The following is a 27,265-nucleotide window of genomic DNA, read 5'->3' as shown; positions in this document are numbered from 1 at the left end:
CGCCACAACGTGAAGAAGAAACCAAAACATCTTTTATTCAACTCTCTTTTCTCTCACTGTTTTTTTCTGTCTTCACGAGCTCATTTTGTATCCTTCTCAAAGAGCTCTTCTTGTTGTCTTGTCTTTGTTTGATAACAAACCTTTTCTTTTACAAAACGACCATGATACATGGTAGAACATAAATTAATTACTCTTTTTCTTTAATGCAGCATGGTTGTTCATTGCTTTACAGAGAATGAACCAAAGAGTTATTCCTAGGTAGCAGATAATAGTGTTTACATGTTTTATACATAAACAATGGTACCTACTTATGAATAGTGAATCTTCTGCACTCGCATGTGTAACATTCAATTCCGCAGCAAAAGTACAAAACCCCACTTGCTCTTTTTATCTTTTTTGATCGACCCTTATGAACTACATTCCAAAAACATTTGCGTTTTCAAAAGGAGAATTCTATAAAAACAGCCATTGGCCGGACGCCACGTGTGAGACGTGGAAAAATAGGCAAAACGCTTTTTACTTTTTTCTTCTTGTTGTTGTCAAAATTTCGTTGTCGCTAATTATGATTACAACGCAGCATTCTGACGACTTGCTCCCTCTTACAGCTAGACCACCACCACTACCTTTCTCTCTCACTTTTACTTGTAAAGAAAAAGATAACACACTATTTTTTCTTCTATTTATCCTTTTAGTTTACATAGATTTCTCCTACACATTCATATACCCAGAAGAAGAAAAATATTAAAATTTGACTCCACCTCATTTATATTCCTGAGAAATGACTTAAAAATACAAATAGCTTTCACAAGGCTATGATTGGTCAAAACCAAGAACGGTTGACTTCATATGATTTCTAGACCGGCATAGGAAACCCAAAATCACTATCATTGATCTGTGTAAGAACAGTATGTTTGTTGAATGGTGATAACGTTTCACCATTCCACTTGATCTAAAAGCATGGATAACCTTTTTTCTATATCTGTTGTTTTTGACAGTTGTTACACAACTTTTTTTTTAAATTATGAAGTTAATAACTTTAAACATAAACGGTAATTACTTTGGAGAATGTATAATCGTTACATAGTGTGACAGCTAATCTGCATACAAATGTAGAAAACGCACATACCATAGTTTATAATTGTCAAAAATTAGGATAATTATACACAAACATAATTATCCTAACTAGAAACAGAAGGCATAGATAGTAGCTAGATTTTTTTTTACATAAATAATGGATCCCAATAATTAAATACTTAAGACTATCACAAGCTTCACAGAGCCCATCGAATCCTATGCGCGTGTGAAAACGACGATCCAATCACGAAGCTAAAATCTTCAGCTTCGTTGTATAAAAAAAACTTATCGAGACAAACCTCAAATTCCAATTACGCCCTTGACAGCGATACACTCTCTCTCTCTCTCTCTCCAACCAAACATATCTGGAAATTATAAATAAAAATTATACTTTATCTGGTAACCCATCAAATAAAGCTATTAGTGACATAATAGATGACAAAAAAAAACAAATAAAGAAAATTTAGGAAACAAATCTACTGAGATTAGGCTGTAAATCATACGTATGTATTTCTGAATCTTTCCCTTATACAGAGTGCCGTTTTAAAAATAAGGTCGACACGTGTCGATTAGAGGTTCGGCTTCCGAGGGTAAGATTGTAAAATCACAATCGTCATCTCTCTTTAAGAATTTCCAGAGCGAGAGAGAGAGAGAGAGAGAGTGCTGAGAGAGAGGTGCTTTCCCATAGCCATTCACGTCGAGAGAGAGAGAGAGAGAGGAAGGAGATGGAGGATATACAGGAGGAAGAGAACGGTACGGACGAGGAGGTGCTGGGATCGAGCTTGACCATGGAGAAAGTGGCGGCTGCTAAGCAGTACATTGAGAATCACTACAAAGCTCAGAATAAGAACATTCAGGAGAGGAAAGAGAGGTATTATAAATCGTCTCTGTCTCTTTCGTTGAGAGAGAGATTTGAGATTTGGAATATCGTTTTTGGAGAGACTAAGTTAGGGCGAAATCAGTTGCGTGAGCTTTGATTAGCCTCTCGTATTTGATGATAATCATGGTGGTTACTCTGTTGTACTCATTTGGTGGTGGATAGGGAAGATGAATCTGGTTAAGTTCTGTGGCTTCTTTGCTTTGTGAAGCAACCAAGTATCTGTATCTATTAGTGATTCCTGATTTTAACATTGGTTAACGAACTTGAGATTTGAAGAAGCTTGTTAAAGTTCATGCTCTCTTCACTACCATGATTGATCTAAGTAAAAGGAAACCTTAGGAGATCCGATATGATAGCTGCTTGCGTTGTGTAACTGACATTGTGTGATTTTTTGTAGACGGTGGATCTTGGAAAGAAAGTTAGCTTCTTCTGGAGTGCCAAAAGAGGAGCAGATCAACATGATTAAAGATCTGGAGAGGAAAGAGACTGAGTTCATGAGGCTTAAAAGGAACAAGATAAGTGTTGATGATTTTGAGCTTTTGACGATCATCGGAAGAGGTGCTTTTGGTGAGGTTTGTACGACGAGCTATACTGCCTGTGCCTTTTATTTCATTACACATTCTTGAAGTTCAAAATATAAACACTATAGCCGGGATGCACTTTTTTTTTCCGTAGTGATTATGGTACGTCTAATCTCATAAATAACTTAATCTGACTTTCAGGTTCGCTTATGTCGGGAGAAAAAGTCCGGGAATATTTATGCTATGAAGAAGTTAAAGAAGTCTGAAATGGTCATGAAAGGACAGGTATAAATTCGTAAAACTCGTAAATAGTTGGAACAGTGTGCCACTCTCTTGACTACTATTGTTCGCTGGAGCTTAAAGTTAATCTTGTCTGTCATTATGAGTTTGATGGTAATAATATTTGGCATCATCTTACCAGCTTATAGTGTAGTTTAGCTTTAATCTGGTGATTGCATGTGTTTTCTTCTGTGTACCGATAACAATATGTTGCAAAGTTAAGGATATTGGTCTTCACGTGTTAAGTTTCTATAAGTTCAACCAATATCTCAAATACATGGTTGATTTCAAGATACCGGCATATGCTAACAGAGATAACTAACTATGTTTATGCTTTTCTCTGAGTTTACATACCTGGGTCTTTCTCTTCCTAGTAACTGATTAAATTATACATTTTGTAGGTGGAACATGTCAGAGCTGAGAGAAACCTGCTGGCTGAGGTTGCAAGCCATTATATAGTGAAACTCTACTATTCATTTCAGGATGCCGAGTATTTATACCTGATTATGGAGTACCTTCCTGGCGGTGATATGATGACTTTGCTCATGAGGGAGGATACATTGCGGGAAGATGTTGCAAGATTTTATATTGCTCAAAGTGTCCTGGCCATTGAGTCCATACACAGATACAACTATATTCATAGGTCGATTTTGGAAATTATCGTAGTTTGCAAGCTTTTGGTGCAAACAGTGGTACTTTCGTACATCTTGTTGACCTGTCTTTCCACTCTTTTTTTTTTCCAGGGATATCAAACCTGACAACCTTCTTTTGGACAAAGATGGACACATGAAACTCTCGGACTTTGGGCTTTGTAAGCCTCTTGACTGTAGAACTTTGCCTTCTATTCAGGAGAATAGGGCCACCGATGATGAAGCTGTTACAGAACCTATGGATGTTGATGGATGCTTTCCCGACACTGATAACAAAAGAAGCTGGCGCAGTCCCCAGGAACAACTTCAGCATTGGCAGATGAATCGCAGAACACTAGTATGTGTTTTTTGTTGGAGTAGTAAAAATTCCTCTGTATTATCCATATTGCTCTGATTCCTGAATATACAAAATATGACCTGACTGAGCATGTAGATAGACATCCGAATTGAGGAATAGTGTACACTAAACATGAGTATTCTTCATATTGGATGAGAACACATTTTAAACTTTCATCACCTCTACTGTCTGTTGATAAATATGCATGGCATCAACTGGCGATATTGTTCTCTGATTGGTTTCTCTTTTCTTAAAGGCATTTTCGACTGTGGGAACACCCGACTATATTGCTCCTGAAGTTTTACTGAAGAAAGGATATGGCATGGAATGTGATTGGTTAGTTGTTTTGTTTATTTTTATTTCCGTTTTCATTTGATAGTGCTTTAGCTGTTTAAATATTTGTGCGCGAACAAGTAGCAGCCATACAGATTTGTGCCGAATTAATAAAAGCCTTTTCTCATTTTTCATTCCGTAAATTTTCCATATTCTACTGGGGTGGAGTTTATTTACCTTTGAAATATCTTTCTTGTCTCTCAGGTGGTCATTAGGTGCAATTATGTACGAAATGCTCGTTGGGTATCCTCCTTTTTATGCAGATGACCCCTTATCGACATGCAGAAAGGTATATTGCGTTCTGCTGTTATGTTAACTATCCAGTGATTTTCTCTATGTAAAGTTATAAACAGTTGACAGTAAAGAATTTGACTGGTTTCCTACTCAAACTTTATGTGCGTCCGAGTTAGCAAAATGTTAAAATCTTATTATAATTTTTTCATATATTTTTGTTAACCATGCATTGATTAGTGGTAAAATTTTGTTTCGCTCGCTCGTTGTAGATGCAGAAAGAAAACTAGACATTTTGTTTATATGGTTCAGTGATCATATTCATGAAGTCTTATTTCTTCCTGCTAGATTGTCAATTGGAGAAATCATTTGCAATTTCCCGAGGATGCTAAGCTGTCACGCGAGGCAAAAGATCTTATCTGTAGGTTGCTGTGCAACGTGGACCATAGACTTGGCACTGGAGGAGGAGCCCAGCAAATCAAGGTAAGGATGGTCGATGAGAATATTAAGTAGTACTTGTGATAAGCCATAAGCGTCGTCATTTTTCTTTACTTGTCTCTTAAATTTGCATCAGGTTCATCCTTGGTTCAAAGATGTTGTTTGGGAAAAGCTCTACGAAATGGATGCTGCTTACAAACCCGAAGTGAATGACGAGCTAGATACACAAAACTTTATGAAGTTTGATGAAGTATGCCATAAATTCTTCCTTTTCTTTCATTATTTGAAAAATGTTTTCCCGGGCAAATAGACTTCCCTCGTATTACTTTATGAGCTATCATAACTTATAGCAGTATTAAGGCTCTACATAAATATGAACGGTTCATATCTTACAGTTATTCCACAAATTATACCTGTTAATTTCAGTTATGCGACTTATTCATGTGACAATGGTGCTAATATATACTGCCTTGTCGAGCAAATATTTGGATGATATATTGTAGTTCATGGGAGTGTTTGTCTTTAATCACATTTGCGTTAATTGATATTATCTATTACCTAGGGGCTAGGAATTTGCTTGTTAGTGAACTGATGAAGAATAGCCACTCTTTGATCCATTTTAGGATATTTAAGTGAATTTTGAGTATTTTTCTATGATAATGTGAGGGGCTTACTGAATTTTTTGACACTATCTCAGGTGAATTCTCCTGCACCTGAAAGAACTAAATCAGGCACCTCCAGGAAGGTTTGTAAATATTGTTAAGTGTATACTTAATCCAGCGGGTTTATATTCAAGGATATGTGAATGGATGTTGATACTCCACACAGCATAGTAGTGTTTGCTGCTGAAGTAATGGATATAAGAAAGCATCATCAAATGCTGTTGGTTGATATATATTTTTTTTGTCTGTGACGAAACCTGTTTTTTTTTTTTTTTCAATGAACGTGACGAAACCTGTTTTTATTAGATGTTTCACTTTTGAATGACATATCCTTTTTCCATTTTGTGCAGAATCTTGCTCCCAAGGATTTAAGCTTTGTTGGCTATACATACAAGAACTTTGACGCCGTGAAAGGGTTGCGTCATTCACTTGGTACATCCAAAATCCCATACTTTTATTAAATCATTTTCAACCTCATACCTAGACCCCTGCATTTTTCTAGTCTTGATAGTCTGTTTAAAGTAAATGAGATACTGGAGAATTTACTCTTAATCAGACACTATGAAGAATCTGACTAATATCTTTTCCAACTCTGTAGAGATGGCAAGAACTATGTCTCTGGATCGATCACCAGGTGAGCTGTGTTTCATCATTTGAAAACTTCATGCTTCTTTTGTTTGCCTTTTTGCATGTTTAAATCCGAAAGCTTCTTTCACAGATACGGCTTAACCACAATCTCATATATATATATATATGCATATGCATGTATATAGTTTACATAAAGTACCACTTCCAATTCACAAGAAAAAAAGAGTGAAAACTGATATAAGTCAAAACTGTGTGCAGCTGAGGTGATGCCTGTGGAGCGGATAAGCGGGGAAGCAGCAGAGGCTCCTCAGATGGTATCATCGATGGATGATCCAATGGTAATTTGAGATAACCAAAAGTAGTAATGAAGCAAAAAGAAGACTAACAATATGGTTAGCCTTTTCCTGATGATTCTGCGTATTAGAAGAAGAAAGAAAAGGGGGACCTGAGTAAAGTCTTTGTGTTATATAAAAGCTGCCCAGGTTGGCTGTAGTAATGTTGCCTTCTCTAGTGGCAGTTTTATTGCAACACTTATAACTCTCTTTACCTTTCTCTGTGTGTATCAAAATCAAACTTTTATTTCTATAAATTTGAAGACCCACCATGGAGTGAGGACTTTTAGAGTGTATATTTGAGTTTTGTTGCAAGTCAGATTTCTAACCAAACTTGGATACAGAAGTTTGATGTTTGTTCTGTTTTTCTTTCCTTGTATCCAATCCATCATTAGAGCCAATTAGTCATTAACAAAGATGGTTCATAAAATTTATATGAATCATACAGATGTAGTCTTGTCTAAGAGACAAAAACTCATCATTTCACATCTTCGTCTTATGGTTTATAGCTAATCAAATGGCAACACTAATCATCTTCAAAACTGTCTATATCGCTGCACTAATCACCCAAGTCAAAACGATATCCAAAAAGGAAACTTTTATTGATGGCAAAGTCAAAGTCTGAAAAAGAAACTTCAAATTCTGTGTTGAGAAGGAAAGAAACAACAAAGGTTTGCATAGTCACAGATACTTTAGTTTATTCAGGAGATAAAACAACACGAAAGTGTTTTGAGACATTTAGTTTGAAGAGAGCTGAGCAACGAGGTGTGTGAGATTGTCTTCCTTTTTGATACTCTCCACCCAATTAGCATTAATATGAACCTTTTCAATGCTCTGCTTCAAGGTTCTTGCCATTGAAGGCTTCGATCTCGTTATGAAATACTCCTGCACTTCTTTCGCCTTCTCAAACGACGCAAACTGAGACAATAAAGACATAAGAGAATCAGTGATCGAGCAGAAAGATCAAAAGCTGTTCATAGACAAATGAAAGAGTTTTTATTAAAAATAAAAAAGAACTAACCGAAGATACAACTGCACTTATGAAGCGAGTTAAGAGAAAACCAGAACCCCATGTCTTCTCAATGTACTCCCACTTCTCCTGTAGCCATTTCCAGGCTACTTCACGTCCTTCCCAACTTACACCGGAAAGTCCATAAACCGCATCTTGATTCCGCACCTGGTCAAAACAAGAAACCCCGTTTCAACATTAAATAGTTCAAAGCCTAATGATAAGGACGTCTATATTATATATATATATATATACCTCATCAGACAATACAAAGTTAAGAACATCTTGAACTATACTGGGGTCTGGGCAACAAGCTAAAGAACCTGCAAAACCACAAAGGAAAACATTAGTAGTTGAAATAACAATCTTCTGTTAGATTATTTTCTGGAGAGATCAGTTATACCTAAGATTCGTGTTTTCTCCTGGCTCAGGTCTGTTTCCCTATACACCTTAAGCAGAGACTCATAACCAGATTTGTCTGACTTGTTGGCTCTCTGCATTACAGCAACATAAGCAGCCTGCGAAACAAAACAACCAATACAAAGATTAGAATTATAAGATCACAATATCCACATTTGGAAGCGAAATTGGGTTAATGTAATAAGAAACAAACCCTTCTAAGGTCAGGAGGCAGAAGTGAAGTGTTCCTATCAGCTAAGAATGCATCAAATCTTCGAATTGCTTCCTTGAGTGTCTCATCATGCCCAAACGCAGTAAGTGCAGTTAAGACTTCCCCTCTCAGCATAGCATCTAGATGGCTTTCACCTTGTTTTGGGTCCCAACCAAGTCTCCTGTAAAAACAATGAACATTGTACCAACAATAATTTCCTTTTTCATTTTTAAATAATAATCTTTTGTTGTTGATAAGTCTAAACTCTGTAGATGGGTAAAACAACTCACCCCGCAGCAAGCTGGAAAACGCCGATGAAAAATTGTTTAATCCCAGACGTCAGTTCTGAACTTACATCTGCTGCAATCTTCACAACTTTGTAGCTTATCTGTATGGAGGAAGAGTAAAAACCAGAGGCACAAGCATAACTATGAAACAGGTAAAATTAAATACAAAAAAAAGAGAGATCCTTACAACAATGAGGTTTGACAGCACGGTATAGTCAAGTTCCTTCTTGTAAGCACTAATCAAAGTGAGCAACGAAGCCAGAGATTGCTGACGAGCCATACAAAGTGCAAAAGAATCATCCAAAATACCTGTAAAATAAAAAATTATATATCTCCAAAGAAGTTGCATAATGTCAACAAGAAAATAAAAACTCTGCCAAGGTTAAATTACCATATCTATCAATAGCGGTCAAGCGTTGGCTCTCTGTTGCTTTCCTGAGTCCAGCAGCGAGGCTGTCATCATATTTCACCCTATAAAACCCAGCCTGATCGACATTGATTTTTATCCAAGAGCATGTCCCATCGCCAATGGAACAGCCCAGTAACTCCTTTATATCATACGCTCCAGATTTGGATTCCAACAAGAAGTTTTTGCGCACGTCGTATGAACCACAGCACAAGGTTACTGGCACAATCCATTGTCCTTCCCCAGGAGAACCGCTTGACAAGAAACGAGACTGTAATTTTAAAAAAATGAATTTAGTTAGTTCCCAAAATGGCAGGTAAAAAGGTATAACTAAGACATCCAGCAAGGAAAAAAATAAGTTTATGAACCTGCTCAAGTTCCAGTTTGCCATCTTTTAGTTTGGCTGAGACAACAGGATATCCCATTTGCTTTGTCCAAGAACTCATAAGCTTGTTCACAGGCTCTCCTGAACCCTCTTCCAAAGCGGTCCACAAGTCTTCTGTCTTTGCGTTTGAGTAAGCATGACGTTTAACGTATGCAGCAAGCGACTTCTGCTTACCATATAAATAGAGTAAGAAGTTATGGAGACATTGGGGAAATTGACAATAGATGCCACCATATTTTTCCATAAAATAATATGAGAGTATAAGAGAAAATTACTAAGAGCAGAACCTGAAAAACTTCAGCACCAAGATAACTTTGTAGCATGCGGATGACAGATGCACCCTTCCTGTAGCTTATTGCATCAAATATTTCATCAATTTCAGAAGCATGATTAACCTCCACCTGAGGAAAGTTCAGATTTATGATAAATAGGTAATAATAGTGTCACATTTAATAACATATATACTTATTTTGGTTACCTCTATTGGGTGAGACTCCTCAAGCCCATCTAGCCTTAGACCCTCAGTAGATTCATCTAAAAACTGGGTCCAGATTTTCCACTCAGGGAACAAACTATCAGTAGCCAAGTAGCTGACCTGAAATAGACAAGGAGTAACAAAACATTCACAACAGAACTCAAAATCATTATAAATACAAAGGCCTAGAGTTGCAATGTACCCAAGTAGCAAAACCCTCGTTCAGCCACAGATGAGTCCACCACTCCATAGTGACGAGATTGCCAAACCACTGGTGGGCCAGTTCATGAGCAACTACAGTCGCAACCTAGCAGCAGAAGTTAAATGCTTTAGATAAATCACAAGAAAATCTTTTCTGATAAATTAAAAGGACACGTTTGCAGTACCCTTTGTTTGTTAGAAGCTGCTGAATGTTGCTCATCATAAAGAAGAGCTGTTTCACGGTATGTAACTAAACCGTAATTCTCCATAGCTCCAGCAGCAAAATCCGGGATCGCAATCATATCGATTTTGGGAAGGGGATACGGCACAGCAAAGTACCTACAAGAATAATTGGTGTCATTTTGAAACGAATATGATTGATGCAAGCAGATGTACTTTCAAAACCTACTCTTTGAACAGATCCAAAGTCTTTGCACCAACATGTAATGCAAATTTCCCTTGGTCAGCTTTGCCCACTTGACAGTACACTCTGACTTTGATCCCTGAGCAAAAGATAGACACTTGGTTTAGAGGTTTGACTAAACAGGAGATAATAAGGAATAAAAATTAATTTTTACCATCGGATGTGTGATCTTCCACGTAGTCAAACAAACCAACAACAATCGCCACCAAGTATGTAGACATTATCGGTGACTCTTGATAAGAGACAACCTTCACGCTCCCATTAACTTTCTCCTCCACAACGGGCATGTTGGAGAGCGCCACCAAATCAGAAGGCACCTCCAGTGTTATCTTAAAGGTAGCCTATTGTGAAAACAAAAACAATATGCTCTTCATGCTGATAAAAGTGGAGGCAAAGAGAAGAAAAAAAAAAGTACCTTGCAAGCAGGTTCATCCCAGCAGGGGAAGCATCTCCTAGCATCGGCTGGTTCAAACTGAGTAACGGCCATGTTCTTCTTCTCGCCGTTATGTTCGTAGGTACTGCACACCAAGAGGACACTTTGAGGTACAAACCCTTATCTATGTAAACTTCTTACTTACAGAAATGTAAAAAAAAAATTCACCTTTTGTAGAATCCCTTCATCTTGTCACTGAGTATTCCATCAAAAGCCATTTGTAGAACTCCAACTCCATGAGGAAGATTCTCAGCAAACTCAAGCACAAGAATCTCATCCTCTTCAAAGAGTGACACTTTAGGAGCTGCAAGCGCCTGCTTAAACATAAAAAGTAATCTCTTTTATAAAACGAAACATAACAAGTAACAAGCCAAACACTTTTTTCACAATCCAATCAAAACCCGAGAAGACAGACATCTTTTTATAGCTAAGATCGAAAGTACATATCCAAATCATAAAGACAGTAACTCCTAATCACATTGTCGGAATCTGAATCCACATCATTATTACAACAACAACAACAACAACAAAAAAAAAAGAGCCAAAATAGAGACAGTGGTCGGAGCGTTGAAATTAATACCTGAGAGGAGTTATGAGGAGTGAAGGAAACGGAGGCATCGTTGAACGCGAGATCAGCAGCGTTGAGGACGATGAAACGAGTATCGGCGACTACATCGAGATCGATCGCTACCGTTCCGGTGAAAGTACAGGCGACGAGATCGGGAGTGAGACGGAGATCGTAGCGCTTGGGGACGGCGAACTTGGGGAGGCGAGGTTGACCTTTGAACTGATCCATCTTCTCTTTTTTTTTTTTTCTTTTTTGAGGTTGTTTTCGCTAATCCGAGGTGTAGTGTGTATCCTTAAATAAAATAAAAACAAAAAATTGCAGTGAAGGAAGTGTTTTATGTCACGCCACGCGAGATGATGATGATCATCACCACACGTGATTGGATTCCCTTTGTACGTAACTTACAAGTTAAAAAGCCCACTATACGCTATTGGGCCTTAACCGTTGAATACCGTGTTTATTTTATTTTAGCGAAAACGACGTCGGTTACGTAGCTTACAAGTTGGAAAGCCCACGTTACGCTATTGGGCTTTAAGGTTTTCTTTCTAGCGAAAACGACGTCGGTTTTAGAGTTTCCCCACACTATCTCGGAAACTTCCGTCGTGTGGTCGTCGTGCGTGTGATTAACTGGTTCAAGGAGAGAAGTACTTACTGCTCACAGTCTCGTGGATGGAATCTGAGGTTTACGGGTTTTAGCGAATTTACGGGTTTTATTCTTCAGACATACCTTTTTTTTTGTTCCGGTCTGAATCAAACTGTGTCTTCCTGTCCTGATCTGACAAAACGGTAAAAATTTCAAATTTTTTACAAAACGTTTCTGCTTCTGCGAATTGAAATTCTTCAGCTTGAAGCTTTTGTATTGTTCCTGATTTGTCTCTATTTGATTTATGTTTGTTTGATCTTTGGCAATTCACAAGGCGTCATTACATAATTTTTACAGAACAGAGTTGAAGACTTTCTCTTGTTTGGTTTCTCTCTTTGTAGATCATCTTGTTGAATATGGGCTTGTTGAAGAAAAAGGATTCAACTTCTGCTAGCTCCTCTGCTTCACCCTGTACTGATTTGCGAAATGCTTACCACAACTGCTTCAACAAGTGAGTTTGAACTTTGGACCGTTGAATCTTCTCTTCGTTTGAGATCGTAAAGTTACATCCTTTATTTTTGGTTCTGTGAAGATGGTATTCAGAGAAGTTCGTGAAAGGTCAATGTGATAAAGAAGAGTGTGTTGCTGAGTGGGATAAGTACAGACACTGTCTCTCGGTAACTCCCAGCTCTGTTCATGTTGTGTGTAATCCATTCCATAAGCTTCTCTTTCTGAGTATTGTTTGTTTCTGTTTACATGTATATGTCAAACAGGAGAATCTAGATGGTAAACTTCTCACTCGCATGTTGGAAGTCGATGGTGAGCTGAACCCAACAAAGCAAAGCTGATTCAAAAGAATCCAGTCAATGAGATACTTTATGTTTCACCATTACATTTGTCTCTTTGAAACATTTCCGTTGAGCAACTTTTTTAAAAAAAAAATAGGAAAGCATACGAATCTATTACTTAGAAGGAAATCAAAGTTGAAGGAGAATGTCTTTATTCTTTATTTGGCACTCACGAATTCAAGAACTGATTATTAAGAGAAGAAAGATATAGAATCACTTCTTCTTGAACAGGAAGTGTGAAACCATCCACTCTTCTCCATTGCTGTATCCGAAAAGCTCAGCAACCGCGATGAAGAAGGTTCTCCAGTAAACCATCCACTTCACTGCCTCCTCTTTCCCATAAGTCATCTCCATTATCTCCTTTATTGCAACTATCTCCTTGTCCATTCTCTTCAGCCACTCTTCACTGCAAAGTTATCACAATATAATTACAATCTTCTTATTGCTATCATCACAACAGTCAGTTTTTAGAGTATTTACCTGGTATTTGCATAATGCTTCCCATTTAGTAGCCAATGATCCACAATTGTAACATCTTCCTGAAAATATAAATGACATATATGTTTACATTTGATGATAACAAAGTGAGACTATGTATGCAATGTATATTACTTGGAAGTAGAGGAGAAGATTTGCTGATGGCATTGTTCCTCCGCTGAAGAAGTGTCTTGTGATCCAGTCATCATCGTTCACATCCTATAGTGAATCAACATAGCCACAAAGATATATAACTTTATTGTCAAGAAAAAGTGGTTAAATAATTGAATAATCAACCAATTTTGAAATTAGATTTATACCTCAAAGTGGTAAGCAAAAGTCTTATGGCAGAAATAGTGAACAAACAGAAGACTATCTTCCTTCATCCACCTTCCAATTTTCTTCAGAAGCTCTCCATAGTTTTTCATATGCTAATAACAATCAACTTAGATAAACGTAACATAATGATAAAGTTTATATCCAAGAAAATGATCCTAACCTCGAACATTTCGATGGAGAGTACTCGGTCATATGTTCCTTCATGCTCAAAAGTGCTAATATCTCCAACAATTATTTCAATATTTTGAATCCCACGTTTCCTTCAAAACACACAACAAGTTAAGGAACCATACATGAATAGAGTCTTAGCTTATCTAATAGAACTAGAGAAATGCTTAGGATGAAATGAGAAAACTATACTTACCGGCATTTTTCATCGATAAATGCTTTCTGTGTTTTTGAGTTGCATAGACCTGTTATCTTGCAGTTGCTGTACTTGCGGGCAATGTACAAGGACAAAGATCCCCAGCCACATCCGACGTCAAGAACACTTTGTCCATCTTCCACTTTAGCTCTTTCGCAGTATAGAGCCAACATTGCTTCCTCTGCATCTTCTAAGCTATTTGAATCGTTCGAGAAGTAACAAGAGCTGTATTTCATGTTTCTTCCAAGAACAAGTTCGAAGAAAGCCGTTGGTAATTCATAGTGTTGAGTCTTCGGCTTCTCGGTATTGATGGCTATAGGCATCTCTTTTATAGCTGTCATATATGAAACATTAGAGTAACATGAGTCCACGACCTCGAATGTTTATTTAGGTTTACATAGCAGAATATTGTTTTGTTTGACCAAAAATTACATTTTGCGAAAATATTCAATAAGAAATGAAAACGTTCTAATTTTCAAATGTAAATTTTTTTATTGATTTTTTTTTTGAAGATTGTATATGGATCACCTACGCAAACAAAATATTGCTATAAATTTAAAAATATCAAACGATCTATGCCCATATTTGATTGGAGACGAAGATTGTATATTTGTGGACGGTTAACAAGATAAAACTGAGTTGTAGATTTTTCTATCCAACAAAACTATCATATAACTACGGCTTTGATGTAGTCTTGTATGCTTAGATCACGGAGATCCAGTCAACAAGACAACTGAGATGTAGAGTTTCTAGGTCTACAAATCTATAAAAAAAGAAATTTGTGTTAGTTTTAACCCAAAAAAAAAAGAAAGAAATTTGTGTTAGTGGATCTATCAACAACAATATCCAAACAATAAAAGATGACATTTTTTTTCAAAAAAAATAATAATAAAAGATGACATTTTCAAAGAGATTTTTAATTTTGAGCCAAAAAAATAGAGATTTTTAATTTACATTTTTTTTAATCTGGGTATCTCAGCTCTATGGAAAGGTCCACACTAATCTCCAAATGAGGTGCAGCCCACAGATAAATCATCTCTCCGGGTATTCAAATGGACCCTAAAGCATATGTTCATATCCATGTTAGGTGACCAGGATAATTGTGATTTAGTTTCGCGCAACAGGTGCATCGAACCTAAAACTTAGTCTCAGTCTCGTTTCTTTACCACTCGATCACAATCACCCGGTCTATATACATGTTTTTTACACACATGAAACAAAAAGATTACTCACAAAAACCTAGTACCGTGGCCCACTAAAGTCTTCTGGTGACAGACGAAACTAAAACCCAAAAGCAAACGCCAACCAGTTCGTACAAGACCGTCACAATCACTCAATAATACAAAATCTCTTTTTTTTTTTTTTAAAGAAAAAAAAAAAAAACAAAACAAGAGGATCAGCTAGGTATGTTGTTTGACAAAAAAAAAACTAGGCATGTTGTCACTTACAGTTGACGAAACGGAGGAGATCGGAAAGTTGCAGCTCCGCCGTGGGTTTGTAACCGGAACGAAGTCGACCAGCGAGAAGCAGTCGCGTCAGCCTCCTTATGACAACATCCGGTAATAGATTCTTCTCCAACAACGTCAAAACTGCCTTCACGGATGCGTCATAAGCTACCTTAACAATCGTCTCCATGACTCGACTCTCTCTCTCTCTCTCGAGTCTTTTTCCTCGTTAATCGTTACGATCTTAATAATATATATTAATAATATATAAGGGCCTTCAATGTGATTTTTTTTGCAAATTAATCCGCGAACTCAAAAACCCACGTGTCAACCTTCCAAATGCCAGTCAAACCGCAATATAACTCTCTGCCATATTTATGTGTATTTGACTGTGTATAATTTTAACATTTTTTCAATACTAGGTCATTTTAGCGTTAATTTTTTAATGAAAAAAAATTGTTGAACCCCACCTTCATTGTGCATTTACGCAAGCTCCCATGTCCGAGAAAAACAAGGTCATTTCGTTTTAGAAATCTATATAATTGCGTTTGTTAAGTAAACAAATATATTTGTTGGCCGAGATGGTTATATAGCATGCACATGGTATTTAATGTTCAAATTTCAAACCACGAGTTTAACAATTTTTTTTCATTAAAAAATTAGCGCCAAAACGACCTAGTATTGAAAAAGTGTTAAAATTATACACAGTCACATACACATAAATACGGTCGAGGGTTATATTGCGGTTTGACTGGCACTTGGAGGGTTGACCCGTGGATTTTTGAGTTCGCGAATTAATTTGCAAAAAAAAACCACTTTGAGGGTTTTTTTGCAGAAAACCCAATATATAATGCAGCAACAAATCGGATAAATTGAGTTTCAAAAAAAACAAATCGGATAAATTAAGTTTAAAAAAAAACAAATCGAATAAATACATATAACAGCTTTCACATTTCTTAATTCAACCCACCACGCATTGTTAATTACGTCTATTACGTAATGACGGATTAAATTTAAAAGTACTAGGTGTTTTAGTGCACCACGTGCAGTAAATAATTTAAAAATAATTTTTATTAAATATTATAGATTTTACTATTTTTTTTACTAATATATAATATATATTTGATATATATTAAATCAATTTGTATAAAACTAATAAAAATAATATAAAGTTGTATAATTATAAAAAATTTAGCCTAAACAATATTTATAAAATTTGTAGGTATATAAAAAACTAATGATCTTAGGATTAGATATTTAAAATTCTAAAAAATTGTAGGAATTTTTGAAAGCTTTAGTAATACAAATTGGATAATTATACAAAAATAATAATATTTCGAAATTTGAAATGTTATATATGAATATATTTATTTTATAGATGATGTATGAGCTATTACCATATTTTTAAAAAAAAAGTTTACCAAAAAGAAATATCAATATTAAATGTAATATATGAATTATTATCATATTCTAATAAGTTTGTCAAAAATATAAATCAACATTAAATGAAATTATTCGTGTCATATTTTTGCGGAAGTCATGTCATCAATTTCAGTAGCCATGTCATATTTGTTTTGTGAAATTGATTGTAGAAAGGACATGGGGCAAAATCACTTCGCAAATATAGTGTAGGGTAAATTTTTACAAGTTTTGACTAACATATTTCTCATAAAATCAATTTATTTAATGAAATACTAATCTACAAATAACGTGATAAAATCACATGATCTTTTGTTACTGATGTCAAGGTAAGGCCATATATGTATAATGGAATTAGTGGGATAAAAAGTAATGAAATAAAAGGAATGGAATGAAATGAATGAATGAAATATTAAAAAACATGGAATAAATCTATGCCATTCATTCATGATCAAAATAATAGTGGAATAGTTTATTTGAATTTTGTTTAATTCCTTTTGGAATTGATGGAATAAACATTTCATTTTATTCAAGATAAATGGTAAAAAAAAATTGGAATGTATGGAACAGAGCATTTCAACTTATTTCATTCCAAATTTGGACAATCTAGTTGCAGCCTTATGATTAGTAAGATTTTTTTCCAAATGAATAAAAAACTCCAAATACATAGCATTATGATTAGTTGACTACGTTATATTCTGTTAATGGACAGCTTACCAATCAAATTATATACAATTACTTTTATATAATTTATTAAGCCAGTTTTAATTAAGTAATACGAAAGGCATCTACAAAGTAGCTCATGTTCTGAAAGCCTTTTCTTTAAAAAAAGAAGAAAAACTAGCTCATGTTCTCTCTTTTTTAATCGCTAACTTGTTCATGCTCCAAGCATCGATCATTAGTCAATTATACTCATCAATACCAACACTTGTTTATTCTTTTCTCAACTAATCAATAACCACAGTTTTATTATACTTTTCACAAGCAACATGCAATAAAAGGCTCGACGGCCCAAAAAGCTACATCGGGAATTAAAGATACTCGAAAGAAAATACATTTAGGCCTAGTCGTTAAGTCCACGTACAAATGCAAACGGACCTAACTCAGGACGTAAGCTTTTCAGTTTGTTTAACTCCGACGCAGCTTTACTTGTGTCCTGATGAATATTCTCATCACTCATTGTCCGAGTCAAAAATAATAGGCAGAAACACAAGAAGACTAGAGAAGAAGAAAGCCATAGATAAAGTTCTTATAGAATAAAATGATCAATTGATTGGCCAAGTGATAACAACAATGCATTAAATACGAAATATGAGCTTCTCATAGTCATGGCTGAAGGGGCCAACTAGAGTGCTCAACTGTGCTTGATAGAGCTAACCGTAAGTTGATCTCCTCCTGATGTAATCACAGCTCAATCACTTCAGATAAATGTAACATAATAATAAAGTTTAGTTTAAAAACAAATCCTAACCTCAAACATTGATGGAGAATACTCCGTCATATGTCCCTTTATGCTCAAGTGTGCTATTATCTCCAAGAATTATTTCGATATTTCGAATCCCATGTTTCCTTCAAAACACATGACAAGTTAAGGATCCAACTCTTATACAATTCTTACAAACGTGACCATTATCCATCATTAATGTCACATTCATAAACACTCTTAATTGATGATCGGTCTAAACAAAAACCCAATGGATGCTGCAAATGAAAGACATGTTCCTGCATAATCCACTGATATCGCTGAACATAATTAAGCACGGTCTAATCCAGTGAGATTTGGAGTATCCACAAACTGCAGACAAACAAATTCAACTTCTTTCAGGTTCACGCAAGTTTGAGATTGGTAAGGTACCTTACACAGATTCATTTTCTTCCAGAAAGACTAGCAGATACAAAACTGAAGAAATAACAGATATAATATAACATACGTTGTATTTCAACGATAGAAGGTTGTTACAAGACTTGAGAGAAAGGAACTCAGGAGTCTCTACTCACCATATAACTCTAATCAAAATACTTATTTTAACTTCTCTAGCCATCTTTAAATACAACTACTGGCCATCCTAAATCACACTCACCATGTGATAGGTTACAAGCCATATATATTACAGGATAACAAAAAAGTACTAGCTACAAGAGTCCCTCATCTCTGCTTCTGTTGGAGCATTTGACCGAAGAACACCCACATGACGCAACACAAAAATAGTTTGCAACTAAGCATTGGCAGCTAGACCTCTTACTGCAAGTGCAAGATGGTGTGGCAGATGATCAGCTAGCAAGCTTCTGTCTTAAACCTTCAATCTCTCTCTGTCAATACATATTTTATTTCATCAAAAATTTGAGTCCACTAAAAACATAATATAAACCAATAAAAACACAGACCTGCAAAGCTCTTTTATCCTTTTCTAGTTGAACCTTTTCCTTGTAATTTCCTCGTATTTCAGCCTTCAAGAAGATATATATTATTGTTAAAGTTTATATGCATACTATCTTCAGGAAACACATGAAAAATACTAAAACGAGCTCACTACCTCCTTTTCTTCAAGTCTCTTGTTCAGTTCCTTTAGCTCTAAGTGACACTCAGCAGTCGGGAGATCGATGAATGGTTTTTCTTGATCTTCAGCTTCTTCATCAGTCGTGAGATCAATGAAGCACTTTTCTTGAACTTCAGCTTCATCATCAGTGAGATCAATGATCTCCATTGGTTTGTTTTGACATTTATCTTCTTGCTCACTTTCTGTATTCTTGGGAGAAACATCCAAAGAAGAAGTGTTATGTTTTCTAAACTCTGAAAACATCGTCTGGTTGAGAAGTAGATGGGATTTGAAGCTCAGAGATAGCTTCAAAGACATCCTCATCGCACTGAAGCTCAGGGATAGCTTCAAAAACATCCTCATTGTACTGAAGCTCAGTGATAGCTTCAAAGACATCCTCATCGTACACAGGCTTGTCATAGACCGGTTTCCTCAGCTCTGAACGCGATGAGGTGGAGGCGAAAAGATCATCAAACCTAGCTGCTTGAGAAGGCCATGGGATCTTAAGCTCAGAAAAATCTTGGAACACATCCTCCTTATCATACACAGGCTTGTCATAGACCGGCAAAGACTCCGATTTCGATGGTGTGAGCTCCTTGAACATAGCATCATAGTCAAATGATGGTACAGACGGCTTATGCTTCTGTACCACTGCTTTGTTCTTTGCCTCCGATTTTGATGGTGTGAGCTCCTTGAACATAAAGGATGGTGCATACGTCTTCTGCTTCTGTACCACTGCTTGGTTCTTAATATTTCGAGCACAATTTGCATACCTCAGCGTATTCAGTGTCTCCTCAACATCTGAAATTGCTGGGCTTACACAAGCTGCATCACACATTAAGTCATTAGAATAAATGTTTGAATAAGAAAATGATCGTTTGATAAATGTGAAAACCATACCAATCATCACGGTTTTGCTCTTGCCTCCAAGAGAATCCTAAGTTGGAAAATTGAGGTAAAAAAAATATAAGTGAAAACCATACCAATCATCATTTTCTTTTAAGACATAATAATACAAAAAGAAAGAAACGATGTTGATTACCTGAAGCAAGCGAGTTAACTTGCTAACGCGGTAAGGAACGTGAGCTCCTTTCTTTCTCTTTCTCACATCTCCTAGTAGACTGATCACATTCCTCAGAGCTAGAAGACTACTGTTGATGTGGCGGCCTTCTTTTAATCGCATCCCGTCAGCTCCTGTTCGGTTGGCACGCTCTGACCCTGCTAAGTCAACTAGACGAAGCTTTGCACACAGTATTTCTTCAGCTGTTGTGATTTGCAGAGATATTGTGAAGACAGCATGTGAACGGCTAATAAACAAACTCACAAGGCATTAATATATATTAAGATAATTGTGCAAAAATGGAAAGAAATTCAGTTAAAGTTATAGACTAGTACCTTGATTGTATATTCATGTTTGTGCTGCCACTAGCACGAGCGAAAGAGCCTCGTGCTAGATACGAGCTCATCTCCTCTTTAGTCTTCACGTCTACCTCAGTAACGCCTTGCAAAGTTATCTCTCCACTAGCAGTTTCTCTGATTATAATTGGAGCTCTTGACGGGGGGTTTGAGGCAAGCAAATCGTAAATCTCTTCATTATAAATCTGCGTTACATAAAGAGTAAAGAGTAATTAACAGAATACAACATCTCCCTCTCTCTCCCTCTCATATAAACAGATGCTCTTCTAACCTCAAGGAACGATACTCGTATCTGAGATTTGACTGCCTCCACTCTAGTAAATACATATTCCATTACTTTTGGTATAATGCCGTCACTTGTTCCACAGTTAGTACCCATGCCCATGGTGTATGTTTTACCTGAAGCAGTCTTTAAATAGCAACAAACGCAAAAAAAAAATAAAACAATGAGTTTGATCAAACAAGCAGTTAATAAGGAGTTAAAAAAAGTAATCTCAAAATCAAACCTGGCCGTAAGCAAGAACTGTTGCATTGTACCCTTTGAAGAGATCTTCCACAAGAGGAGCAACGCAGCGGTGGTAGATCTGAGAAGAAGGTAAGCCAGCGTTTCCAAATACAAAATCATACATAAAAGTATGAGATCCTACGTGAACCTGTTCAAAACAGAAAAAAAAAAAGCCAAAATAACAAAGTTTTATTTAATTTTACAATAGTATTTGTTAAAGGTGGCTTTCAATAACGTCAAGAAAGAGGATGGTTTCGTGTTCCTTCTATTTTTTCCCTCTCTTACAAACCTATGTCTGTTTTCAAATTACTTCTATTTTTTTCCCGTGTGGTCTGAAACAACTCACACGTGTGTAACACTGGGTCATGATTTGATTCGTGGACAAGCTTAAAAGGTACAGGCTATAAAAGGCCCATTATTTTCTGACTTTCAGCCTTCACAACAGCAATAAACATGAAAATTTCATGAATTGATTCCTTAATTGTTGATCAAAAAGAATAAAGGAGATTCCTTAATTTTAATCATATGATAATTTAGTTCAAAAATACAGAATACAATATAATTTAGTTCAAAAATACTGGAATTTCTAATTTTTACATGGTAAGACACAATATTTATTAATCTCTTTAATAGACCAATCAATTGCGTCTATATACAAAATGTTTGAATTAATCAGATATATTCTTCAGAGACCAGAAGTAAACGAAATTACCAGCAGTAAACGCAAACTTAAAACTATATCTCCTAATTTCTTTAAATCGCTTGTCCTGTTATGAGCACGTAAGTAAGGCAGCTAAATATTAATCAATAATATGTTTTATCTGATTTCGTTTTTATTATTGAATTCGTTACGTGAATGTAAACAAATAAAATATTAATTAAGTTTTCAAAAGTCTGCAAAAAATGTAAAGTGAGTAACTCAATCTCAAAAAATAGAAACAGCTAATCAATGTTTTTAAGTCCTAGTTGTTAAGTCCACGTACAAACAAAAACGAACCTAACTCAGGACTCAAGCTTTCCAGTTTGTTTAACTTTAAGGCAGCTTTACTTGTGATCTGATGAAGATTCTCATCACTCGTAGTCCAAGTCAAAATAACAGCAAGAAGACTAGAGAAGTAGAAAGCCAAAAACATAATAAATGATCAATTGATTTGCCAAGTGATAACAACAATGCATTCTATGTTTTGATAGAGTAGATATAAGCTTCTCATTGCTGCTCCTACCGGGCATAACCTTACTCGACGTTTAACTTCTCGGACATCGCCAGATTCTAAGCAAATATAGAACAGAGCTGCCGTAGAATAGCTGTGTATTCTTTCAAAGATTTCGATGTAGCGATGCTCAGGACCAGCTTGTTGAGTCTGAAAGGCAATGCTAGGACCAGGGTGATGAATAAACTCTACAAGACTCTTTGACAATCTGACTAAGGCTACGATCACATCAATCTTTATATTCTTCTTCAGTCTATTTGTAAAGCTTCATCATCCACAGAAACCACTTGTTTACTCTCTCTTTTCCTTGTCACCTGTGGAATCAGAAGGAAGAACCTGTTAAGACTTAAAGACACCTAGGACCAAAGAAGAATGCACAACAGTAAAAAAAACCTTTTGAATAGAGAGAGAGTCATACCAACTTGTTAGGGAAACTTTGTGCATTAGTGAACTTTGAAGGTGCAGAATAATGAGACTTCTTCTTTTGTAGGATCTCAGTGAGACGCCGCTCGTTCTTCTCTTGCCTTAGTAAATATCTCAAGGAAACTGATTCTTGTTCTAGCTTTGACACCGTGATCTCCAGTACTGCTAAACTGTCTAAAAGCTCTTGTGCCTGCAAATTTTACAAGTTTTATTTCTATAAGTAGATAGTTAATAGCTAAATAGCTACAAAAAAAAATTTATAAACGTTATATTGAGACCTTATCAGGAAGTTGACAAGGTGATTCCATAAAGGGGGAACTAGAGTGCTCAACAGCGCTTGTAAGAGCGAAGCGTAAATTGATCTCTTCTTGTAACTGCTGCTGCAGCTTCTTAATCTGTATCATCCCAAACACACAATTAAGGATGAAGACAAAAAATATCAAACTTATTTTTTGATGTTTTTTAAAGTTCATGTAGCTATGTAAATGAGAAGAGTTGTAAAAATGTGATTAACAAAAAAACCAGAAGATTAGTTGATATCAAGATGGTTAATTAAGAACACAAGCACTAGGACAAGGACAAGCAACTGAACATGATGAGTGATGGGATCTGAGAGACTTACATCTTGTTCAAGCTCACATTTGTACCAGACTCTGCTTTTACCTTCAAATCTACTACTAGTTTGATCAAGAATCTTGCTTTCATTCTGCAACAAAAAAAAAAACATACCCAAAAAAAAAAAAACAAATTAAATACTAAACCCTCAAAAAGCCCTAGATTTACTGTGTAACCACACACAAACAAAGAAATCAAAAATGGAGAGTAAGAGAGGTACATTTACATCTAGATCAGGAAAATACAAAGAGCCATCTCCAGAGGAGTAAGATCTCCTTGAGAAAGTACCAGTCTTTTTCAAATACCTCCGGATCGAGCTTCCCCTGCCACGTCAGCAAAAAAATCGAGAAGAGAGTCAAAACTAAGCATAGTGAAAGAAGAAGAAGAAGTAGATTTAGAGAGACTAGTACCAGTTGATGGGGATACGAAAAGTGGCATTTGCGGCGGTACGATCGATGCTGGGAGAAGAGGAAGAAGATGAGGCTAACGTCTGATCTTCACGGAGGGCTTCGGATTTGAGACAAAGCATCTTTGGTCGGAGCGGAGAAGAAGAAGAAAGAACAAAGTTTCCAGCTTTGAGTGTGGTGGTTGGGGCTCACACTTCACTTCACTTCACACACTCTCCTTGTTTTTGGCCTACCTGTCGCTTTAAATGATTTTGCGACAAAAACAAAAAAAAAATGAATAAATAGAGAAAAAAAGCTGAAAAAGGAAAAAGAAGAGAATTTATTCGTGTCTGAGACAACACTTTGACTCGGTGCTCATTTTTTCATTTCACACTTGTGTCTCTCTCTCTCATTAAAATCACTTTCGGTTTTTATGATGATGATGACGAATAAACGTACATTGACATGAAAGTGCAAAATATCTTTCACTTTTTGAATCGGTATCGGATTCAAAAAAAAAACTGACTGCAAACATGTATGAGATGATGATGTAATGTAATAAGATTCCAATCGTACCTATCAAATGAGTGGGACCATCTAAAATAAATCTATTTGACTAAACCGGCTCAACCAATTGAACCGGACTAAAATCATTTGCTTATATATTATTGTTAATTAAAAGATGTCAAATAATAATAATAAAAAAAAATATTAATCCAAAACAAAAAAACATAATTCATAGGATTCAGATCGACCTATTAAGATGTGTGTGTCTTTTATTTCGCCGTTCAATTGGTAGAGGAGTAGTGTGTATGTTTTATTGTGTTATATCTTTACTTTAATTTTTAATTAGAATGGCTAATTAAGCACCTCATAGCAAAGTGCTTTCAATGCATGATTATTACGTTGGAGCCTCTTATAGATTTGCTTTTTTTTTCTTTTCTTTTCTTTAAAAAGCTTTTTATCATTGTGTTCCTCGAATTCGATTGGGGGGGAGATTAGGGTTTCTTATTCGATTTGAAATTTGGATAGTGGATGGTGTGGTAATGTGAGAGAGAGAGAGAGAGAGAGAGAGAGAGAGAGAGATCTCGTTATGTTAAAGAGACAACACTCCATCGCCATTCTCTACAGAAGAATCTCACGATTCGATTCACAATCCCTAATGTCTTCCGCTGCTTCTTGCGCCGATCCCTTGCGATCGCTCCACACTCGATCCATCGGTAACGGTAACAGATTCGATGGAGGCTTCGTTCACAGACCCAATCCCATTTATAAATGCGGCGGGAAGGCTAATGGGTTAACCTTGAGAAGCTGTTTTGATGCTTCTCCTGATCGAAAGGCTCGAGCTTTATCTCTGCATCGTCGTCGGCTTCTCCATGGCCCGAGGGAAGAACAACGCGGCGGGGGCGGAACCACTGACTTAGCGGATGGACGTGGTGCGTACCTGCCTGGTAACAAGACGAGGTTACAAGGGAGTGATAAGATTGTTGTGGCTGTTGACATTGATGAGGGTATCTAATGCCCCCTTCCTTCTTCTTCATTGTGAGGAGTTAATTGAGTTGTTAAATGGGTTCTAGAAGAAGTTTTGGACTTTTACAGTCAATGATTGATATTCTGGATTTATCTGAAAATATGTTTTAAAAATTGATTTTTCTTTGAATCTTTTCATTGTCATGTGTGTTTGGCGACTCTGTTTTCAACTAGTCGAGATTAAGTGTTGCCTTGGTTTGGTGGGATTCTGTAATGTGATTTGTTTGTTGATTTCTCTAATCCCTTTGCTTTCACATCATAATTTTTCTGGGTTTTTTTTTATGTAAGCAGTTCTTGGAAACTTTGTCTCGGCACTTAACAAGTTCATTGCGGACCGCTATTTGTCAAACCATTCAGTCTCAGAATACCATGTCTACGAGTTCTTCAGGGTACGAAACTGGAGCTTCTCTTACTTTTGCATTGTTGTTATTGTTTCTTAGTTTATATGACCTCCTATGCTGGGACTGGGATGAATGGGTGATTTATTGAGTTAGCTTGGAGTAAACACTATTAGGAGAAGTTCATATATGAAGGGGACTGCTTATAATTGCTATCTTTGGCGTATTATAAGGATAGGAGTTCTCTGTTTCACCTTTTAAAGCACCGTGCCTTGCATGTACTTTGATTACTGTTTATATAACCTCACCTTGGTTGTGAAAATTTTGAATGGGTCAAGGGGAACTCTCCTCCATTTTTTTTCTATTGTCAAGTTATCGCTAACGCATAACTTAGGAACCCACCTTGCGTTGCCTTTTACCTTGCATATAAAACGTTACTGTCTTCCGGTTACAGATTGCTTGTCTATGATACGCCCTTATACTCGTCTCTTTCTTTTTCTTTTGTCGCAGATATGGAACTGCTCTCGTAATGAAGGTATTATCCTTGGCCTACTTGCAGCTATAAGCATTAATCAAGGGGCTAGCTGATTAGTTGCTCTCAATACTTTTTTGTGTTTCAGCAAATTTTTGGTGCGACACCTAATCATGTAATTATTGTCCTGCAGCTGACATACGTGTTCATGAATTCTTTAAGACACCATACTTCAAGAAAGGGATCCATCCTCTTCCAGGTGCACATACGACTCTTCACAAGCTATCAAGATACTGCGAGCTCTCAGTTGTGACGTAAGTGCCATGATGCTCTGTGATTTTCTCTCTGTTGAACGCTTGACAAGTTAATTCTAATAACCCGTATTCTATTTTTTTTTCTTTTAATATCATTGGATAGGTCCCGGCAGAATGCGATAAAGGATCACACACTTGAGTGGCTCGACATGCATTTCCCGGGACTGTTTAAACATATTCATTTTGGGAACCATTTTGCTCTTCATGGAGAGTCTAAACCCAAGTCTGAAATCTGCAGGTGCATACATAATCATCTCATTAAAGACACTGAGACTGTGATTGAGACTCTATTCTACTCTAAAACTTAGATACTATCTTGCATGTGCTAATAATAATCCAAGAATTGGAACTGCAGATCATTCGGAGCAGAGATATTGATTGACGATAACCCGAGATATGCAGAGGAATGCGCTAACATTGGAATGAAGGTTCTCCTCTTTGACTATGATAACTCATACCCTTGGTCTAAAACTGAGTCTGTGGACAGACATCCTCTGGTGACTAGAGTTCATAATTGGGAAGAAGTGGAGCAGCAGATTCTCTCATGGGTAGTAACAAAGTGTTAAAAACATATTGCTGTTTCAATGTTACATTGTATTGTATAAACATGAAAGAAGACAGAACAAACCAAGAAATCTTGATGGGATGAATAAGTTAGCAACCAGAGATGAAATTAGCTAAAAAACTGTCACCTTTTAGCATTAAATTACTTCTTTTTTGTTGCTAAAATTAGTTTGGTATCACTAAATTTTTTCGCTATCTGTACTGCACATATGTAAGATAATGTATAATTTAAGTGTTTAGTATATCATATGAAGTTACTTTATAAATCCAAGGATAACAACATGAACTAATGTCAATCTATAAACTTTTTCGAAGACTACTTATCAAACATAAGATGATAACGTTTAACTTTCAGC

General features: G+C 36.3%; 7 protein-coding genes and 1 long non-coding RNA gene across 10 annotated transcripts; 3 read left to right on the top strand and 5 right to left on the bottom strand.

Moving 5' to 3' along the window:
* Positions 1 to 1,701: 1,701 nt before the first annotated feature.
* Positions 1,702 to 6,621, top strand: LOC106368762 (serine/threonine-protein kinase tricornered). The gene is made up of 13 exons (XM_013808796.3): positions 1,702 to 1,945; positions 2,352 to 2,526; positions 2,677 to 2,760; positions 3,156 to 3,397; positions 3,498 to 3,741; positions 3,998 to 4,077; positions 4,279 to 4,363; positions 4,654 to 4,788; positions 4,880 to 4,993; positions 5,441 to 5,488; positions 5,756 to 5,837; positions 6,004 to 6,039; positions 6,252 to 6,621. The coding sequence occupies exons 1-13, from the start codon at positions 1,800 to 1,802 to the stop codon at positions 6,338 to 6,340; spliced, it is 1,560 nt and encodes a 519-aa protein (XP_013664250.2). The 5' UTR covers positions 1,702 to 1,799; the 3' UTR covers positions 6,341 to 6,621.
* Positions 5,386 to 5,875, bottom strand: LOC125580565. Its single transcript, XR_007318288.1, has 2 exons — positions 5,699 to 5,875; positions 5,386 to 5,662 (listed from the first exon to the last, which is right to left on the bottom strand). It is a non-coding gene; the product is annotated as an uncharacterized LOC125580565 (long non-coding RNA).
* Positions 6,622 to 6,906: 285 nt separating the features above from the next.
* On the bottom strand, positions 6,907 to 11,408 carry LOC106368761 (aminopeptidase M1-like). The gene is made up of 18 exons (XM_013808795.2): positions 11,136 to 11,408; positions 10,724 to 10,869; positions 10,538 to 10,640; positions 10,277 to 10,463; positions 10,108 to 10,201; positions 9,884 to 10,037; positions 9,700 to 9,804; positions 9,501 to 9,617; positions 9,310 to 9,423; positions 9,006 to 9,188; positions 8,623 to 8,908; positions 8,419 to 8,540; positions 8,235 to 8,332; positions 7,948 to 8,125; positions 7,738 to 7,852; positions 7,590 to 7,657; positions 7,347 to 7,502; positions 6,907 to 7,243 (listed from the first exon to the last, which is right to left on the bottom strand). Exons 1-18 carry the CDS (start codon positions 11,349 to 11,351, stop codon positions 7,064 to 7,066), a joined length of 2,622 nt encoding a protein of 873 aa, XP_013664249.1. The 5' UTR covers positions 11,352 to 11,408; the 3' UTR covers positions 6,907 to 7,063.
* A 332-nt stretch (positions 11,409 to 11,740) lies between these two features.
* On the top strand, positions 11,741 to 12,708 carry LOC106368759 (uncharacterized protein At4g33100). 2 transcript variants are annotated; one of them, XM_013808794.3, is made up of 4 exons: positions 11,741 to 11,909; positions 12,108 to 12,217; positions 12,299 to 12,383; positions 12,480 to 12,708. In XM_013808794.3, the coding sequence occupies exons 2-4, from the start codon at positions 12,123 to 12,125 to the stop codon at positions 12,552 to 12,554; spliced, it is 255 nt and encodes an 84-aa protein (XP_013664248.1). In that variant the 5' UTR covers positions 11,741 to 11,909; positions 12,108 to 12,122; the 3' UTR covers positions 12,555 to 12,708. The 2 variants fall into 2 exon arrangements, with proteins under 2 accessions (XP_013664248.1, XP_022550219.1); XM_022694498.2 differs by having other exon boundaries at positions 11,749 to 11,909; positions 12,064 to 12,217.
* On the bottom strand, positions 12,555 to 15,443 carry LOC106368758 ((S)-coclaurine N-methyltransferase). The gene is made up of 7 exons (XM_013808793.3): positions 15,183 to 15,443; positions 13,735 to 14,068; positions 13,531 to 13,630; positions 13,352 to 13,462; positions 13,167 to 13,250; positions 13,035 to 13,093; positions 12,555 to 12,960 (listed from the first exon to the last, which is right to left on the bottom strand). The coding sequence occupies exons 1-7, from the start codon at positions 15,367 to 15,369 to the stop codon at positions 12,768 to 12,770; spliced, it is 1,068 nt and encodes a 355-aa protein (XP_013664247.1). The 5' UTR covers positions 15,370 to 15,443; the 3' UTR covers positions 12,555 to 12,767.
* Positions 15,444 to 19,382: 3,939 nt separating this feature from the next.
* Positions 19,383 to 21,423, bottom strand: LOC125580869 (kinesin-like protein KIN-4C). Its single transcript, XM_048746118.1, has 7 exons — positions 21,403 to 21,423; positions 21,058 to 21,204; positions 20,823 to 20,960; positions 20,531 to 20,736; positions 20,178 to 20,442; positions 20,036 to 20,072; positions 19,383 to 19,960 (listed from the first exon to the last, which is right to left on the bottom strand). The coding sequence occupies exons 1-7, from the start codon at positions 21,421 to 21,423 to the stop codon at positions 19,383 to 19,385; spliced, it is 1,392 nt and encodes a 463-aa protein (XP_048602075.1).
* Positions 21,424 to 22,184: 761 nt separating this feature from the next.
* On the bottom strand, positions 22,185 to 24,047 carry LOC106365209 (rho GTPase-activating protein 7). 2 transcript variants are annotated; one of them, XM_013804658.3, is made up of 6 exons: positions 23,716 to 24,047; positions 23,526 to 23,628; positions 23,313 to 23,396; positions 22,969 to 23,085; positions 22,686 to 22,880; positions 22,185 to 22,581 (listed from the first exon to the last, which is right to left on the bottom strand). In XM_013804658.3, exons 1-6 carry the CDS (start codon positions 23,832 to 23,834, stop codon positions 22,516 to 22,518), a joined length of 684 nt encoding a protein of 227 aa, XP_013660112.1. In that variant the 5' UTR covers positions 23,835 to 24,047; the 3' UTR covers positions 22,185 to 22,515. The 2 variants fall into 2 exon arrangements, with proteins under 2 accessions (XP_013660112.1, XP_013660113.1); XM_013804659.3 differs by having other exon boundaries at positions 23,532 to 23,628; positions 23,716 to 24,046.
* Positions 24,048 to 24,470: 423 nt separating this feature from the next.
* On the top strand, positions 24,471 to 27,175 carry BNAC01G05100D. The gene is made up of 6 exons (XM_013808792.3): positions 24,471 to 25,202; positions 25,513 to 25,610; positions 26,070 to 26,094; positions 26,225 to 26,345; positions 26,449 to 26,583; positions 26,701 to 27,175. The coding sequence occupies exons 1-6, from the start codon at positions 24,785 to 24,787 to the stop codon at positions 26,909 to 26,911; spliced, it is 1,008 nt and encodes a 335-aa protein (XP_013664246.1). The 5' UTR covers positions 24,471 to 24,784; the 3' UTR covers positions 26,912 to 27,175.
* Positions 27,176 to 27,265: the final 90 nt, after the last annotated feature.

The sequence above is a fragment of the Brassica napus genome, chromosome C1 (assembly GCF_020379485.1).
Source record: "Brassica napus cultivar Da-Ae chromosome C1, Da-Ae, whole genome shotgun sequence".
NCBI lineage: Eukaryota > Viridiplantae > Streptophyta > Magnoliopsida > Brassicales > Brassicaceae > Brassica > Brassica napus.
Note: the sequence above shows the minus strand (reverse complement) of the source record. Positions and strands in the feature narration are given on the sequence as shown.